Source organism: Solenopsis invicta, chromosome 10 (assembly GCF_016802725.1).
Source record: "Solenopsis invicta isolate M01_SB chromosome 10, UNIL_Sinv_3.0, whole genome shotgun sequence".
Lineage (NCBI taxonomy): Eukaryota > Metazoa > Arthropoda > Insecta > Hymenoptera > Formicidae > Solenopsis > Solenopsis invicta.
In genome coordinates this window covers 18,870,049-18,889,397 of record NC_052673.1, presented here as the reverse complement: position 1 = coordinate 18,889,397, position 19,349 = coordinate 18,870,049, and the positions used below count along the sequence as shown (strand labels likewise).

Below are 19,349 nucleotides of genomic sequence, written 5' to 3'. Positions count from 1 at the left end.
TAATTTATCTTAGACGAAGATTAAAAATAAAATAAACTAAAAATTCAAGATCAATCATATAAAGAGACAATAAATAGAAATGAGATAAGAAATAGTATATTTTTAACAAGTTGAAAATATTTGCGACGAGCTTATCTCACCTATGAGCAATGCCATCATTTTCGAGCTGCACAACGATGTATCGCAGATCTCCCAGTCTTTGCTGCGCCAGTCGAATTCCCAGACTCTCCTTAGGGTCTCTCTTGTGCAATTGTATCAGGCAACATCGCCGTACCCTCGTTAACGGCTGGATAATATCGCTGAGGAATCTCGTCTTGTCCTGCTGCAACCTCATGCGGTGAGGCGAGACGTCCAGCGCCTTGGCCGTATCCGGCAAAAGGTTCAATCTGTCCTCGCAGCTTGGAAGCGAAGTGTCCTCCAGCCGTAACACGGCTTCCTCCTCGAAGGAAGTTCCATGAATACTAGGTAACATCCGGCCAGATCCACTCCGGTGCCACCTCAGACCGTCCACTCCCTCGAGATTCATTCGGGAAATCGCGTCCGCGTCTGAATTCTGCCTGATCCTGCCTGAACCTGCGTTCTGGCCGTTCTCCTGATCCTGACCCTCGCTCGGTGTCGAACTCCTTATGGGTTTGTCGCCCTCCGAGTCTACGACGCTGCTGGTGTCCGAACTACACTTCAGTCCCTCGTTCTCCGAGGCAGCCACGAATTCACCTCGCGGCCCATCGCTGTCGTAGCCGGACTCGTTCGAGCTCACGTAGTGAGACGAAAGTCTCTGCTCGCAGCTCGAAATCGAGTTTCGTTTATTGCTTCTGATAGCGGTCATCATGTCGAGATCAACGTTGCAATTCTCCGTTATCCCGCTTTCGATTCCGCCAGCAGCAAAGTCCGCTTTGTCGCGCGCGGTATCCTCGCTATGTCGAAACTCGTTGTTCTCTCGAAGGGACAGCAGACTACCGTCGAACAGACTGTAGCAACCAGCGATGCTCTCCCGCTCGAGTCCAGCTTCGATTCGTTCGAGGCGGCCGGCATTCAGACTATACCTCTCCATTTCGTATCTACTAGAATTTCTCTGGAATTCCGCATAGGAATTCCGACCCAGTCGCGAGACGTTCTCCTGATTTCTCGCAGAGTCGAGACCGACATTCCCAATCCTTGATCTCTTCCGTCCGAGGGTCGTGGTGTTGATGTAAGAATCTTCAATCTGCAGGCTCGGGAAGTGTTCTTCCGACACGGTCTTGAAAAGTCTCTCGTCCTTGGAAGCTAATGATCCATGACGTTCTTCTGGTAATACGGACAATTTTGATCGCAAGAAAGCATACGGAAAGTTGGACTTTTTTGCCTCCTTTAGATCACAGCTACTGCTCTTTCTCATCAACGACTCGTTTTTTGTTTTTTCGAGGTCACAGGTGCTGAAGCTCACCGAGGGACTACCCAGTGAATATGTGGAAGCGCAAGTATCACCACGTGTGCGAGCCTCGAAGACGATCCGTTGTTCGTTGCCTCGTTGTCCCGCCAAGTCGTCACAAGATACCGTCTTGTCCTTTCGCGCGGCAATCTGGAGATCTATACCCTCCGAAGGATCGTCGCCCTTCACGTAAGTCGGACTGTTGTTCAATTGACTGGTACTGCAACTTCTGAACAGACTCTCCTTATCCGGCGTTCTCTCCTCGATATTTTGAGATCTTCTATTAGTTTTAGTCGAGTTGAGCATACCGGTAGAACCCATCCGAATAAAAAATGATTTGAAGGGAGACGGAGATCGCTGACAAGTTGGCGGTAACTTTCTATTCGTCTTCTCGTCCAAATGCATCTTACTCGATTGATGGACGTCAATATTATTATTGCTGGTACTAGTATCATTATTGTTGATATTATTATTATTATTATTATTATTATTGATGCCATTATGTTCAATATCGTCGGACCTTTCCGTAATGGAGCAGATAGTTTCACGAGATCTAGTTCGCCGAAATGAATCGATCTTCTTGCCCATCCTGCGACCCCAAATTCCTAGACCCAACACTATAGAACAACATAATATAATATTAATTATGATTCTTAATAATTATTTAATTATAATAACAAGTACATTTTTTTCCAATTTTTCTACACTTTCAAATCAATGTTAATATATTGTATTTCATTATTAAAATATTTAACAATTATCCGATAACGAGCCGAACAGAATCGTTTTTCATGTCCGGGCGGTCCTCAATGGGAACAGAAAGGTAGAAGGGAGTAAGACATTGAAATGGCAGCGTGCCATCTTGCAGAAGGTAGGACGAAAAACTACCCAGTGCCCACACCCGCGTGCGACATATGGTAGTTCTTGGGAGCCGCAGCTATCTACCATCGCCATATACGCGAAACTCACGGCAGCGGTTCCGCGTAGTTTGGGACTACTTTTTCGAAGTGTCACCCCAGCTAACGGGCCCGCGACACCGACACATTGATTCTACATAACGAGAAACGATTAAAAGGCTGCTCGAGTATCGGGCACACGTGTTTTGCGATCGCGCGTATACGGTACGATGCGCGTGCAAAAGGCGGTTTATATCGCATCGTATCGTAACAGCCTTATTTGTCGCTGATCACTATGTCCCCGTAATCAATAATATCGCATTTAGAATATCTCAGCTGGTATGTTTTACTCGTTGTTGCACTGGAATTAAACATATGTACGTCGTTGAGTCTATGAGAAAAGGAATGTCACGGGAAGACAGGTATCTCATTAAGTAGACGCCTTGAATTTTTTCTACCATTTTTTCTACCATCAACTGTAAAAATAACCGACGTGGTATATTTTATTTTATATAATAGCACATTTTTAGAATATCTTACAATTTACATAAATAAAAAGCATTCTTGAATAAAGATTACAAGTAAGATTCGTTGTACAATTAATCATATCAAGATTTGTTAAATAATTATATAATAAATTATATTAATTTAAAAGTAAATTATATAAATTAAAAACTAGAAAATGATACATTGTAAACATGTATAAAAAAATTAGTTATGTTATATTTTGCTATTTGACTTCATATTCTATAAATACAAAAAAGAAAGATATCGATATTTTTGATATTTCTTTTTTCAACTTGTTAAACATTATTTAACGGATGTAGAGAATAAATATCTAAATCTATTTACATGTTATACGCTCTATGAACGTATAAAACATTGCATTTTAATTTTTTGAAAACAATTAATGAAAATAAATTCCATGAGTAAACTTTCTATTAAAATATAACCGGAAGAAGAGCAAGATTACTAACTTTGTCGTGATATTATCAAGTGGCGAACGCAAGTCGATGTTAGCAAGTATGTCGGACGATGGGGGCTCTAACGAGGCAAGTGCGCCAAGCGAGTGATTAGTGAAAGGATGTGATGTTTTCCTGGATTAGCGGTAATTCGCGGCCGTTCGGAACAGGAGCAAGATCAGCGCGATGTTGACGGCCAAGTGGCTTTTTGCGCATCGTTACTGACGGGGCGGGGACATGAAAGTCAACAGAGCATAGAGTCCAGTTTGAAAGTATTGTATTTAAACCCGCTACAGGATGATGTCCATGCCTACCGTATTGTTCGACGCAGCACTTTACAAGCTTTTTATGGCTGCATATTCTCTAGTAATTTATCATCTATTCGTTATAATCAACACTCCATTATTTAATAAATTTATGTACTTTTTTAAACTACTTCAATATGTAAAAATTTGTTACATTTTCCCCAAAATTAAAAATATAAGTAAGGATCAAAAATATAAATATAAATAAATAATTACATCTGTAACATCTTTAAATTAAATATCTTTGTGAATTTAATTTTAGTTGAGTCTGAGAAAGTATATAAAATCACACGTATATATAAAGCACTAAAATCTAGCTATGACCGAATAGGCCTTCTTATTTGAAATTGTATGTTACATGTATCGGTCGAATATCTCTCTAGTTTGCGAATTTAGTTGAAGTGCACACAACAAAATGATTTCTTAATTCACGTATATTTTTATTCTTGAATGCTATTTGTTTTCGTTTAAGTATGAAATACTCTTTTCAAATACAATTACATTTGCATCAATAATAAGTATATCTGTGCCAAGTATATTTTATTTATAAGATCGTATTCTTGTTTCTAATATCACATTCTTCTCACGATAAGTTCAATCACATTATTTGAAATTACACTATTTATTCTCGGATTAAGAATTACATATTTGAAAGTGCGTTCGACTCAAAGCTCCCTTGTTTCGCATTCACGGGCAACAGTGTGCATGATAACCCGGTGGATCCCAGTATCAAGCAAGATGACTCACTCTTTGTTTGAAAATAAGTTTGGTTATTACAAATAAAAATAATGCAATTAGCAGAAGTGAAAATTACTGGCGCTGCGTTTCGTTTTTTCCATCAGTAAAACCAGTAGACGATCTCAAATAGTCCGAAATGTCATAAAGATTTTTAGGTTTAAAATTACGAACAGTTCAACGTTATCGCAAGCTTGTAGTAACATTGCAGAAATCTTTTGTAACTTCCATACAATGTTACAATGTTTCAATGTAAGATCTATGCAATATTTCTTTAATCTTTCAATGCTGAGTTGTGATTCTAACCTTTACTTATATTAATGATTAATATTAATTTTAATATGAATTTTTTTTATTTTAAACTTTTTTCCTTTTTTTCCTTTCTTGTCTTTATCTTCATTCTTTTTCCATATTTAAAAACTTGTTTCTTCCTTCTCTTTTTATTTTTCATTATTTTATTTTTTTTCTTTTTTATATTCAACGTTTTATAATATCTATCCGTCTATTACATATGATTTTTCCTAAAAGACAGAAAAGAAAATAATATTTTATTAAATAAATTTTTTTTTTTTTTTTATATCAAAATTTCAAAATATATCTAATCTAGCGGTTATTAAAAATGTATATAATTCTTTTGTGTATATTTGTTCTCCTATTTCTTTTCCTGTTATTTTCTGTGTTTATTTTAAATTCTTTCCTTTTTTTCTTTGTTTTTCCTTAATTAAAAATTTTTTGTTTTATAACCTTTTTTTATATAAATGATTTTTTAACTTTGATAAAAAATTGATAAATTAAAATTTATGTGTTTTAAAAATAACTAGTTAAAGTTAAAAAATAAATTATTAAAAATTAAGCAAGTTAAGTTAAAAGTTATTAATTTTATTTTTTAACTTTTAATTTTTTAATTACCAACTCTGCAAATGAGTTACGAGGGTTTGCAACGTGGTGCGATGCAAGATCTCCTTAAAATTTACTGCGGTAATTTTGCGCAGCGAGAGAGACTCCGTTCACCCAAGACGCGCGCGCGTACACCGTTTCTGTTAAAGCCTCACTTGGGTCGTTGACCGCGCACGCTCCCGCGTCAAACAGGCGCACGTGCTTGCCGTTGAGCCGCCTCCCCACTCTCCGTCGGCTGAAGAAAGTGGGGAGGCGGGCCAGACGGCAAGCACGTGCGCCTGTCTGACGCGGAACTGTGTGCGGTCAACGACCCGAGTGGGGCTTTAACAGAAACGGTGTGCGCGCGCGCGCCTTGTGAACGGAGTCTCTCTCGCTGCGCAAAACTACCGCAGTAAATTTTAAGGAGATCTTGCATCGCACCATGTTACAAACCCTCGTAACTCATTTGCACAGTTGGTAATTAAAAAATTAAAAGTTAAAAAATAAAATTAAAAACTTTTAACTTAACATGTTTAATTTTTAATAATTTATTTTTTAACTTTAATTAGTTATTTTTGAAACACATAAATTTTAATTTATTAATTTTTTACCAAAGTTAAAAATTTATTTGTAAATAAAAAAGTTATAAAAGAAAATATTTAAAAAAATGGAAAAACAAAGAAAAGAGAGTTCCGGACAAGTTGGGACCGTTTACTGGTTTTACTGGTGAAAAAAACGAAACGCAACGCCAGTAATTTTCACTTTTGCCAACTGCATTATTTTTACTACTAATAACCAAACCTACTTTTGAATAGACTATCAATGATTACGAAATAAGTAAGAATAGTTTTGTAAGTGAAATATTATATTCACAGAGCACGTCTCCAAAATGTGCTTCAAACTTTCAAAAATAAGTAAAACGTTCATCTGATTCTAACTAATCTATGTCCATAATTAACGGCCGATTTTCTCACAACGATAGAGAAATACTGGTTGCCTGTACAAATAGGCGGATCTGCTGCGCGACGGATTTGTCACAGCAAATCTGCTACCCACAAACAACATGAGTTTAATGTGCAATAAATCCGCCGCAACAGAAGAAAATATAATATAACAAACGTATTTAATATTAAATGGGCACAATTATATTCTTTAAATTAAGTAAAATTTATTTTTAATTAAAAATATCTTTTCGCTTTGTTTTAAGAATAATTTATTTTTAATCAAAGGTTATTTTTTCTTGACGCTATTCTAAGCATAAAATAATCTTAGATTAAAGCATTTATGCATTTTTTTAAGAATTTTTGTGTGTGTGTGAGAAAAATAATAATTTAGAAAGATATCATCGCTGAAATAGTGAAATACAATGAGATATTAAATAAATTGACGCACCTCATTGACGAGATATCGATGCAAAACGATAACTTACCTCGTTGCTTACTCGGATCATGCTCGACTATAAAGGCCGGCACAGCCGTAACCGTTTGATAATCAGTCTCGATGACATCCTGCTCGTTATCCTGCTTCGTCTCGAGCAGCGTCTGCATTGCGGCTGCATCGCCGCAACTCCTCCGGGAATATTTGGCCCGGGAGATTTTCAGTAAGGTGGCGGTTTCCAGATCCTGACTGGTCGTCCGCGACACCGGAGTCGTCGATAGCTCATCCAGTGGAGCTGTCGAATTTGACAAAGAAAGGGCGACATCGTCGGCACTGTGGCGCCGAGACTTCGACAAGCGTTTAAACATTGTCTAGCTGTGAAAATACAAAAACGATAAAATATGATCAAATTTATATGACACCAATGGCGTCTAATCAATACAACGACTAAAATGGATGCTATAAACAATATTTGTTTGAGAAAAAATTTTATTCTTTTCACTATCGTTTACTATTTTCTTGATTATTTTGTACTATTTTTTTGCACTGTACTCGTAATATCGTAACTAGCCTAAATAAATCGTGGATCCCATAAAATTTCTAAAGAGAGGATGTACATATGCTTTAAAACTTTTATTCATCTCACAACGAGAGAGAGATGTGATAAAAATGTTGCGTATGTACGATTCTCTGCAGTAAAGAATGATTGGACGTAAGACAGGAATTACTTACGTCATCCTTTATCCGCGCGAAAAGAAATGCGAGGGATTCGTTATAAAGTGTACAACCGATGCGATGCGACGTACCGCGCTCGGCAAGTTTCCAAGTACGATTTACCGTTCAATGTCTCTGACGTGTTCGGCGAAATGTTTTTGCAGTCACGAACGAAAAGATACTGGTAGATTCACGATCTTTCATTTATCACTCGAATAATGATATCGAGAGATTCTCTCGGGAGAGAAACTGACGTCCTGCCAATCAAAATAATCGCGATATCGTACAGAAATGTACTGACACTGTGACATTATCCACTGATATAATTGATACACTCGTCATTTTCTCGTGATTTCATAATATCTATTAAATGTGCGGTTGCCGCTTTTATCGATCTTAAAAAAGTATTGGATTCATCATAGAAGATACTCGAGAGAGACGAGACAAAATGAGAGAGAAAGGAAGAGTAGAATTAACCTCTCTTACGTGGATCGGCCCCACGAAGGCCGTTTGTTATTATTTATTTTTTTCCTTGTCAAGGTTCCCGGATTTCAGTCTCATACTCTCGTGCTGACGTGTATGTGAATGATTTACACACACAGGTAGCAAGAAGTAGGCAGGCGAAAACAACTTTCTTGGAATGGACGTTGTTGCATTTCAACGTTTCTATCTTCTATCCTTATTTTGCGTCTTTCCTCCTTGAAAATTTTTTGTGAGCTTGTTTTTCTCCGTTCTGTTATTTGTTTTATTATTTTAGGCGATTACTGTTATACTTGTAGACTACGCATTGGAGATTGAGGATTGCGAATTGATGATTTCTAGAATTCGATCAATCAGATTTTAATTTTAATGTATTTCATTCTGGTTGGTTAATTGAATTGTAAATCTCCATTGCAATCTTCAATCTCCAATGTGTAATCTGATACGAGTTTTACCGTCGCAACTCAATACAGAGATTACATTTGTTGTTTCCATTCCATAACAGCAAAATGTTTTAAATATATTCTTAAAATTTAATAATTGTATGTATTCAAATCGATATGCAATTTACGCTGCGCATTTATTTTTGCGTTTTGCATCTCTCGTTATTCCGTTATTCTCCACCGAGTCAAACATCTACGATATGTAGGATCAAGGAAAAAACGCGGATTACGTCGTAACGTCAAAGAGATTCCAGACGCGGCCCGCGCGGGCGAATAAGCAAAACTTACGATACACACGTGTGCATACGCGATACTCGCGAGGCTGGAGAAAGTCCCGTGGCGCGTGCAGGAACTGCACGCTCGCGTATGCATTTTTGCAATCGTCGAATATCGCACGATTTCACGTAATGCATATGCCACAGCCAACGTGGATACATACATATATATATATATATATATATATATATATACTCGGCGATGCTCGCGCTGCATCCGCTCAGATGTGTTCGCCGGAGGATTATCGCTGTGGAAGAGGAAAGATCGACCGACATTCCTGATTTCACCGCCGTCGACAGCCAAGTGCTTTCTAGGATGTCCTTGCGATATATGTGCGACAGATATGAGCTGAGCATATATGTTGCGCGTTGTTATAATTTTCTGTGTCGAAACTCGAATTTTCTATTCGATTTGGAATTAGAAATTTTTTTTTTTAGTCACGCTCTGTATAATATACATATAATATATCATTTCTATTTCTTAATTATGTAACGCAACTGAAATATAAGCACTCTCCGTTTCCCTTTCGTCGACGTCGACATTTTAGAAGATACCCAGTCAAATTTGCATTTCATGAGATGCACTTCCGCAACGTACTTCGTGTCACGTAGATATATTAGAGAAGCCCAGAGGTATTTCCGGCGTATATGCGCACATGCGATTAAGTTCTCAATGAGGTTCGTACAGAGAAACGGAAAGAGACGTATATACGTGTGTACATAGTTAGACGACACTGCGGAATAAGACACATGAATCGTATATGTGCCTACTCCGTAATATGTACATCATCCATTCTATTTGTATCCGTTTAGAATTTGAGAAATCTAGAATTTAAAATTTAAGACTCAAACGCGAAAGGCATAACACTTTCTGAAAAATTCTCTTATAGATAAAATATATAAAGCGAAACATAAATGAGTAATATGATACAACGTGCCACGCTATTATAACAATCTAATATTAATAACTGCAGAAAATGCGATTTAACGATCAGATATTAAGGTTTATTATCGCGGATATCTGCTACGTTAAACGTGCAACTAATTGGTAATAGAACGTCATTAACTTTAGCCTTTATTTCCTCCATCCGGCATAATAATCCTTCCGTTTCTAATAAACAGCCATTCGCATCGTGAAGAGGTGTTATCGACAGCACATTATTCACACGGCCTCTCTTTCTCTCTGTTTCTCTAGAGAGAGTTATATTTTTCCAACTATGTATGTACGGAGTTTACGTCCTATCGCCGACTTACGCCCGCCCGTTATGTACAACTACGTCTGTGTTCCATGCTCCGTTATGACTTCTGCTTCCGCGACTTTTTATTCGAGTCAGCCTCGAGTCGGAAACTATAATCGGGAGAACGCCGCGCACCGCGCGTCGCGCGTCCGAATGACGATGCGTTCTCTTACGCTTTAAGAGAATGCTCTTCTGGTCTCTATTTTCATCGGAGATCGAACCGATCTCAAGCTTCTTATATTCGACATTCGACATTTAGGGATTGATCGTCCGTGGATACTGCGTACGTATAATACGTGGCGTACAGGACGCACACGTGCTGGTCGCCAACGTGGTTGGATCGCTTCATTTAAACGCTCCTGCTATTATATATCGCAGGTGTTGTATTACATTGTCCACGTACAAGCGAGTAACGAGAGGCCAACGGATGGATATCGGATGTTGCGCGACATAAGGTACGACGTTACGAGGGCATGTATTCATTTTTCGAAGAGGCTACTTCGATAAGTATCGGCTATCTTCACTCGAGCACTTTGCTGCTCCTTTCTATCAGCGTGATGAAAGTATCAGTACAACAATTTCGATAAATACATATTCGAGCAGATTATCATTTCATGTTATTCTCTTTACACGAAGATCTCGTGTTCTCGGCATGAAAGTAGGTCTTAAGAATGAAAAAATAAATAAATAACACAATCTTATTTCTCACTTCAACTAAACCTCAACATGAATGGAAATAATCTTAATTTTTAATGTAATTTTACGCTTCATCTGTCAGTGAGGTATACATAAAAGAAACAGAAGCAATAAAAGAGTAATAAAAGATGTTGATTCCATACATTTGTCATAACATTTGCCGGAGAGACGTGTTTTGCGGCTCCAAGACCCTTTGCGCGTATTTTTGCAAACGTAACAATGTCTGTAACATTACTTAATACAGCTTACATTCTCGCAGCCAAAGATAGTCGTGTGAAGGAGATCAAAATGCTAATAACGCGCTCGTTACGCTTTCCACGTTTATATCCCTTTTTATATTACCATAAAACGTCGAAGGTAAGCATTTTGAAGATTTCGCGTAATAGTGCAACCCGTGTCGTAATACCGTGCGTTTCACGCGCGACGTAATTTTCAGAACGATTAAAGCCTTGTTACCTTACCCTCGTTCACGCCCCTTAGGAGCGCACATGTTACTGACGTGCACACGGTTCTGAAAAAGGTACGAAAAAATGTCGTAAGATAGTAATTTACCCAACGCAACAAACTTTATGCCGCAATGCTTTCAGTTCCGCCAAGGAATTTTCGCCGGAAAATCAATGGTAATTTTGAGAGAAAAAGAGAACGCCTAACGCGGCAAAGCGAAAATAAAAATGAGAGAGTCCTGGTCTTATCGTTGAAGCTGGAATACTTGGTATTTCGTTAAAATATCGATGATTGGGTTTACTGCCGTGTTTTATATCTCTGGTACAGAATGCCCGACGCGTACTTCCTGTCCGGAAGACCCTTCATCCGCTATCGTATCTTGTGACTCATGTGTAGAGACTGCTCGTAATAAATACCGCTTCCATAACATTAATCCATTATGAACAAAATCCACGTTTATTTCTCAAAAATGTTATTACCCAAATGTTATTACACGGTTTTAGAAAAATAGAGAAAGAGATATTCAATAAATCGCATTGTATAATCGACGGGAAAATGATTCCTCATAAAAGAGCTTTGAATCGACGCGCGACGATTCAAATGCTAAGCGCTTTTGAAGTATGTAAATGCATAAAATTACACAAACGTATTGTGAAAGTATGACAGTTCTCTTAACTGCCAGCTTCTTTTTCTCTTAACGCTACTACCGTACTACTACAGGTAGTTGCGGTTAGATGACCCCGCTTTCAAAGAGAAAAGCCCATCAAAGATTTACAATAGAAAATGATGGCGTATTCTACGTCACTACTATTTCTGACATTCATGTTCAAAGGTCTTCCTTCTTCCTCGCCTTATAACACATTTCAATAGCATTGTCACGGAAAAATTCTCATTCACGGCGAGTTTTTTCATAAAATTCCATTTTAAATAAAATTGGAAATCCAGAGTTTTTAAAGCTTTTTTCTAAAATATATAAGAAAGTATAGTGAAAATAGTGTTCGTTATTTAAATATTATTAGAGCATTGATTTTGTTTTTTAAATACAATCGACGAATAGGATCTCTTACGTCAATCTAATAACATTTTTTCCTTTTCTGCACCTGCTGTTGCTATATAAACATGCTAGATAATCCAAGTCCCGAGTAAGGGAATATATACAAACAATGAAGTATTTACGATAGAAGATAAAGGCGTATATCACGTCATTATCACCGTCCAAGGAGCGAAGCCCTTCCGTCTCCTCTCATCCTCTCTTCTTACGGCGCGCGGCGCATTTGGATTCGCACAGTGCATCACGGCGCGCAGCGCGCGGCGCGCGGCGCGGCGGATATCATCGTATAAGGTAGAGGGTAGTCCAACGCCTTAGATGGCTTGAAATACAACAGCAGGCCAGATTCTCTCGTTGCGAGTCGCTTGGTCAGGTCTAGGCAAAAACTAGGATAGGCTTAGATGGCTCCCCGTACCTCGGAACGGCCGACGACGGCGGCGCATAGAAAAACGCAGCGGTCACGCGGTGAAGGGAAAGAGGAAGAGAAAGAGAGAGAAGAGAGACTTCAGTCTACGTGTATACGTGCGTATGTACACGCGCGTGTACGCACGCACGCATGCACGGCCGTACGCGCCGCGTACGGAAGGGAAACCGAGAGAAGATGCGAAGAGAGAAAAGCGAGACACCATAAGTGAGAAAGAAAAAGAGAGAGAGAGAGAGAGAGAGAAACGCGGCTAGACCTTGGAAGGAGAGACGCGAGAGAAGCAAATACTGCCGGGATAGGTATATTCAGCGTAGTCGACCGGACAGTGCACTGAACTTGGCAAGAAACCCAAGGTTGCATGGCTTAATGATCTAGTTTCTTCGGTGAAGATATGATTCACCATTATGCATTCACTCATCGCATAGTGGGACCTTTGCCTTTGCGCGGACACGCGACCACGTGAAAAATCCTCAATTAATATTTCACCTAAAAATATTCATGCGATCTCTACGACAGGGATGTCGGACCTAGTTCTTACCTAAGTCGCACAAGGACGAAAGCGGAGCTCGAGAAAGCCGCATTCGTAATAATTCAGTTGCCTTCCTACAGTTCTCTTTTTCTTTATAAGAACAAGAATCGAAGAAGACATATGTTAAAGTCATATAAAGAATTGGTTAAACTTTAAATATACTTAATTACACATTAGACGAGAGAAAGCATCGAGACATCGATAGTTAACACCATAGCACCATTCGAAAATGGAACGCTTTCCAAAGCGAACGTACAAAATTCGATACGTCAGAAATTTCGCATTCTCTTTGCGAAACCAGTTTGATAATAGACCAGGGTTATGTTTCTGTGATGATGCAATTTTCTCAGCTCATACCACCAGAGAGAGAGAGAGAGAGACGTCAGCAAAATATTAAATTCCAAAATGTACATACGTAAATATAAATTCGACATCAATCTATTATCATTCCATTGTAACGTCATACAATAATCAATAAGTTGAAACGCGAGTCGCTCGATGAATACTGATTTATAGTGACTAGAACGATGAAATAATCAACGCGTGATCGATCGAAATGACGCTCGATACGATACGCTCTTTAAGCACTCATTCAAAGAACGCATCTCGATAGAGAAATTGTCGCTGAATGAAAATGATGATACGACGGCTTTTCTTATCCAAAGTTGACCATTATCGAGGCTTATCGAGGTACACTAGATCGCAACAGTCGTTGTAACTGTTCCCTCTAATCCGCCAGTGTACCGCGTACGACTGCATCACGCCGCGAACGGCGCGAACACACTTCGAGGAAGCTTCTTACGTGCAATGTGTACGTGAATGCGCCGATTGCGAGGATGCAAAATCAGGTGAATCAAAGACAGCGCGGATCGAATCCTTTGTACAACGGAGCGCAGAACGCGCTGCATCATCCATCTGGATGGAGTATACGCAATGCGCGAGGAAAAAATTAGGCACGTACATATCTACACACGCATACACGTGTATGTATACGCGTAAATAAGTTTTTCTGTTCGTCATGTAAACTCACGTGCGTGCGTGTAATAGTGAAAGACGCATGAGCACGCGACTTTTTATATACGTTTAATACCAATAAGTTTTATTGGCTGGCGTTATCCGGTGTTCATCGGACCGTGTCGATCTAAAATCTAAAAACGCACACACACACACACACACCTTGTTAATCCCAGGAAATAATCGAAAACAAATATTCGCCTTTGATCTCAGTATCCTGGAGGTGCGAGATCGCACCTCTCTGGGAGCTCCTCGCGCGCCGAAGGAGGATATATCACCCGGTGGTAGATACCGGCGCGTGCCGGTTGACCCAGCGCGCGTGGAGAGGTCAGCAGGTGGAACGCGCGTTTGACGAAAGATCAGGTATGAGATGTGTGGAAACGCATGCTGCTTTTATTTATGCGTACATACACGCCCCTGCATTCTGCGCGCGCTATTACCCGCGGCTCTTACGCTAGGTAGACGTCCACCGCGGCTGATAAATTCCGACATGCGCGGCCTATTCAAAGCATTTTTCTCTGATTGCCAGTAAAGCAAGTTTGTTTGTAGCTCCGAAGAAAATCTATCGCTTTTAAGTTGAATGGTTATTAAAGACAAAAAAAATTTATTTGACCATCATTGAATATACATTTGTTGTCGTGTATAATGAACTGACGTCTGTTTGTTTCGTTTAAGAAAAGTCAAAGATAACTTTGCAAACGTCGAAAAAAAAACGTCTTACTGTACCATTGTCAGCACGCATGTGAATCAAATTATTCAGAACGACAAAAATTTGCATCGGTCCGCTAACAACGGAAATATTCAAGGTGGTTAAATTATACGGTTCACCCTGCATGTATGATGAATGAAAGACGGGTAGAAGAGAGAGAAAGACTTTGGAGGGAGGGTGGTATTGTATTCCAGCAGGGGCGGATATCCATAATAAAAGGGAAGAAAAAAAAAGACGTATATTATCCCAGTACAATTTCCGATAGAACCCTACCACCGATACCGATGTGTCAAGACAACGAAACTTATTAATTCTGACCTTTATTTATCGACGAAGAATCGAATTGCATAGTTGCATAAAAGGATTATAAAAAAGTCGTGTTGCCGTAAAGTGTCAGTGCCGAGGCAAATATTCCTGCGTTACAGTTAATACAGTCTATTTTAATTATAAATGATATCGCTGCTGGTGAATAAATTAGGCCTTTCGCGCAAATGGTGGATAGCTCGAAAAATTATGTCAAGGAAAAATAATCCGTGTAAGAACATATTATTACTTCGCGAGTCGTTTTGCAACTGATCGGGCTGGGTAATTCACTACCAGATCCAGTATTCACGTGATGATTAGCACGAAACAGTTACCCATAGCCGGTTTGCGTGATCTCGCGGATTCTGTCGCGTCGCGTCGTTGGTCAGTTTCGAAGAAGGCATCTCGCTACTCTTCGTATTATACGTTTTGTTGAATCAACGACATTGCGTTTTAGAAGGTGGTAAACGACGCGCGACCGTGACCACGTCGCAAGCTGAAAGGTAAGAAAGATTTGCCGTGGGAAAGAAGACAAAGGTCTCGCCGCGTGTCCCGTGAAGCGAGGAGCGATCATTTGTGGAGGAGGCTCTCCCGAATCCGTGACGGTCCTCAATATTATAGAAATTTAAGAGAATCGAGAGCAAGTAGAATCAGCTCATTCTCTCTTTCTCTCTCAGTTTGCGTACGTTCCTCCTCCTTCTTCTCGGCTCTTCCACAGATGATCGCTCTTCTCTTCCTTCTTCTTTCGCTTCTCTCGTCGTCTCTCGACATCAGCTTCGCTCGACCTCTAATTCTCGAGCGAACAAAAACTTAATCGGTCGCTTCCTCCGTTCGCTCTTATGGTTACGGCGAAAGGAAGAGAGAAGAAAGAAAGAAAGAGAGAGAAAGAGAGAGAGAGGGAGAGAGAGAGAGAAAGGAAGGGAAGATAGAAGGACTGAACGAGGGCTGGCCTGGAGGGCTAGCGCGACGATGATAGCGCGGCGCGCGCGCGAGGGGAGGAGAGAAAATGGAGAAAAAAAAGGACAGAGTCGAAGGCCGGCTTTTCCTGTAGAATACGATCGGGATTACCTTCGGCGTAATCTCCGTATCCACGTATCCAGTAGCTATAACCGTCTGAATTCATTTAGCCGCGCGCGGCGATACGCGTAGCTACAACGCCGAGCTGCTTACCAGCCGGTTTTACTTCGCGAGACGCGCGCGCCAACTTGAATTCCCGTGCGTAAAAGTACGCTTCTATCGAGGTTTACACCCTCGGATCTCGGATCGCGCAGGTAAGGAAGCGCACGAAGAACGAGCGCGACGAAAGAGTTGATTCGCGCACGGAACGATCGAGGAAAGCAGACGCGGCTAATTCATAAAAGCGAGCTCTGGGTAGGTATACGTAGGTAGGTAGAGGTATAAAATGGCCGGAAGCTGTGATAGTGACAGCGTGAAAAATAATGCCAGATGTTCGCTGCTTGATTGCTCATCCTCGACTGAGAGTAAAGGATGATACTGTTCGTTCCGCTTGATTCCCGCCTGTCTTTTACACGAGATTGCAAATTTCTTAACTGTACGCATTCAGAAAAGGACCATTGTTTTTTCTACAATGTTTCAATGTTATGTATTTATTGTAAATGTTGTGTAAAATATTGAAAACAAATATCGGATTCTTGTTATTTTCTACGAAACAAATATTATTTTTTTATCTAGCGCGTATCGATTTCCCCTAATGTCAATGGTATAAAACATTTTTATTTACCGATATAACGTTTATATTAATCTCAATTTAAAAAAATAATTATTCTTTGTTCGGTAACATTAGCCGATATTTTTTTATATAAATTATTAATTGAAACAATATTTGTACGCAAACAGAAAATTGACATTTATTTAAATATCTGAGTACTCCCACGAAGCATCAATGCGAATGGATGCAGCGTAGGGTACGCGTACACTTTGGTACATCATGGAGGTGTTAAAGGCGCGACGTTGATTAAATTTATGCCTCTGTCGGTCATGATAAATGCGATAGTTCGATCTGGTTATAATTTGGGCCCGAGTAAAAGGAGTACTTAGGAGGTGTACGAACCTTTTAGTACGTGTCACGCTGGTATCTTCCCGCCACGATTTACGACGACGATAAAGCAATGACGAAAACGAAAAGAATGGAACGAATTTACTTCTCGCGTATTTCTCTCGCTAATCAATTTAAATACCTCTATGTAACGCTGCTTGATTAATCACCCTTGTAATACTTGAGATATATTTCTTGAAACTCGCAAGCGAGATATTGGCAGAAAGAATTATTGAGTCGCGCAGATGAGATGTTAATTCGCAATGTTATTACTATTGCGATACTTAAAAGATAATCGTATGACGTATTATATTGCATTCTTTACTCTACTGCATATTATATTAAATTAAAATTAAAATTAATGTTGATATTAAATTTAATTAATTAATTAATTTTATTAAACAGCTACTAGGGGGAAAGGAGACACGAAGATTTACTCGCAGTAAACTCGTCTTTCTTTGCTTTTAATAAATTTGCCATGTTTTGAATAAACCAATTGAGTAAAGAATAAACAATAACAATTTATTTCGCTCTAATGAGAGCATAATTAACATAAGTTAGAATATCGCGATGTTTGTTGCAGTAGCCGATGCAAGGATGTATTATTTACGTCGACGGAAAGCACCTTACCTGAAGCGAAATATATTTAACTAACGTGGCAGTCAATGAGGCGAATATAATATTTAGCGGACGCAGGCACATGAATGGTCATCTATTTATGTAAATAAACGACGCTTCGCGAATAGCGCCCGCGGCGCGCGGCGCGCGGCGCGGTAGTAGGATGCGCGGTCCACTTTCCAACATCCGATCGCCGTAAGTCTCGGATGGATGTCCGTCGCATCGAGAGTACATCTACGGCACGTAGATCGGCTTTTTCCTTCCCCTCCCGGCCCCTCTATTCTCGCTTCCTTTTCATTTTCTCCCTTCCTCCCAGCCGCGAGATTCCGTTACCGCGCGCGAGTTGAATTCAACAGAGATAGAGAGAGAGAGAGAGAGAGAGAGAGAGAGAGAGAGAAAGATGAATATTCGCAATGACTAAAGGAAAGAAAGAAAGGGAAAGAGAGAAAAATCCATGAGGTCTAGAGGCGAAAATTAAGAGGAGGAAGAGGAATGGAAACGCGCGCGCACGCGCGCGTACGTGCGTTGAAATGAGCTCAAGCTGAAGGAAGAGGAAAGAAACATACTCGTTTCGCATTCTGCAGCGCGCTAGTCAGCGGCTAACTATAAGAGGAGCTAACTATAACTCCAAGTTTCTACCCCGCGGCAGCTATTTCGAGGTTCCCTCGCGCGCGTTGTCGCACCGCCAAATCCTGACCCCGTCCCGGTCCGAGAGAGATCCGAACGACGACGAGGACGCAACGCTCGCGGAAAAGTGCACCGATACAGCGACGAAAACGTGATAATGGCACGATTCATCGGCGTAAACGTGAATCTATGTAAACGTAGGGACCCGTTAGGAATGTAGCCTTAGGATTAGCGGCAATTAACCGCATGGTTGACACGACAATTTCCACCTAAGTAACACTCGCTAATCTCCGTTAATAATTCATCTGGCGCGCGGCGCGCGGCGGACTCGAAACGCCTCGCGTTTCGCATTTAAGGAAAGAGCTGTCCATGGCTCTGAGCTGTCCACGCGCAATTATACGCTTAAAAACTGCTCGAGATTATCGCGAATTAAAATTATTACCAGTGTTATTAGTAATTTAATGGTGCGTTACTGTATACTATTAGCGGAAATGAGATGATTTAACACGTATTCCAAGATAAAAAGATTTAAAGAGCGAAGGCAAAGGTACAGTCGCAGTCGGGGAGCGAAAACGCAAAAGCACCTGAGCGTACAGTTACGTATAATTATGCACGGGAGATAATATATAATTCTAAGCCGGTTTTCTGTGTGTACGCGCTATATGTTTAATTACATTTAGTTGCGTCGCGACGATTAAGCGCTGGCTCGGATATAACGCGATGGGGCCCGGGGGCGGGTCAATGTACGGAGCGGTTTCGATGAGGCGCTCGTCGCTGCTTCACCTCTCTCTCTCTCTCTCTCTCTCTCTCTCTCTCTCTCTCTCTCATTGGCTAAATCCCATTATTTATTTATAAGTCAAGAATTCTGTTAGAACGCGCGCGAACAGGATCGCTCGACATTTTCTTGGCTTCGTATAAAGTTACGCCATTAATGGTAACGCGCGCGCAACGTGTGTGCCTTCGCGATGCGACGTATACGCGGGAACGTTAGTGATTCTCACTCACGTGATAATCGTGCTTTAAATAATATCTAGATGTAACGAGCTAGATATTCCGGATCGTAACGATAAGGAAAATTCCCTGTATATTAATATTAAGGCGCATCCGTGCAGCAAAGAAACGACGATAAAAAGAAATTTAATTCTTCGACGAGATCTAAGACGAGAAATCTG

The 19,349-nt window shown here is 40.2% G+C and overlaps 1 protein-coding gene across 1 annotated transcript in view; it reads right to left on the bottom strand.

Moving 5' to 3' along the window:
• Nucleotides 1-19,349, bottom strand: part of LOC105197890 — a 29,271-nt gene that overhangs the window by 2,561 nt on the left and 7,361 nt on the right. The window contains exons 2-3 of the mRNA XM_026131574.2: nt 6,612-6,934; nt 141-2,025 (exon numbers count right to left, since the gene is read on the bottom strand). Coding sequence (XP_025987359.1) covers nt 141-2,025; nt 6,612-6,927 — 2,201 coding nt within the window. The 5' untranslated portion in view covers nt 6,928-6,934. The remainder of the gene's footprint in view (nt 1-140; nt 2,026-6,611; nt 6,935-19,349) is intronic.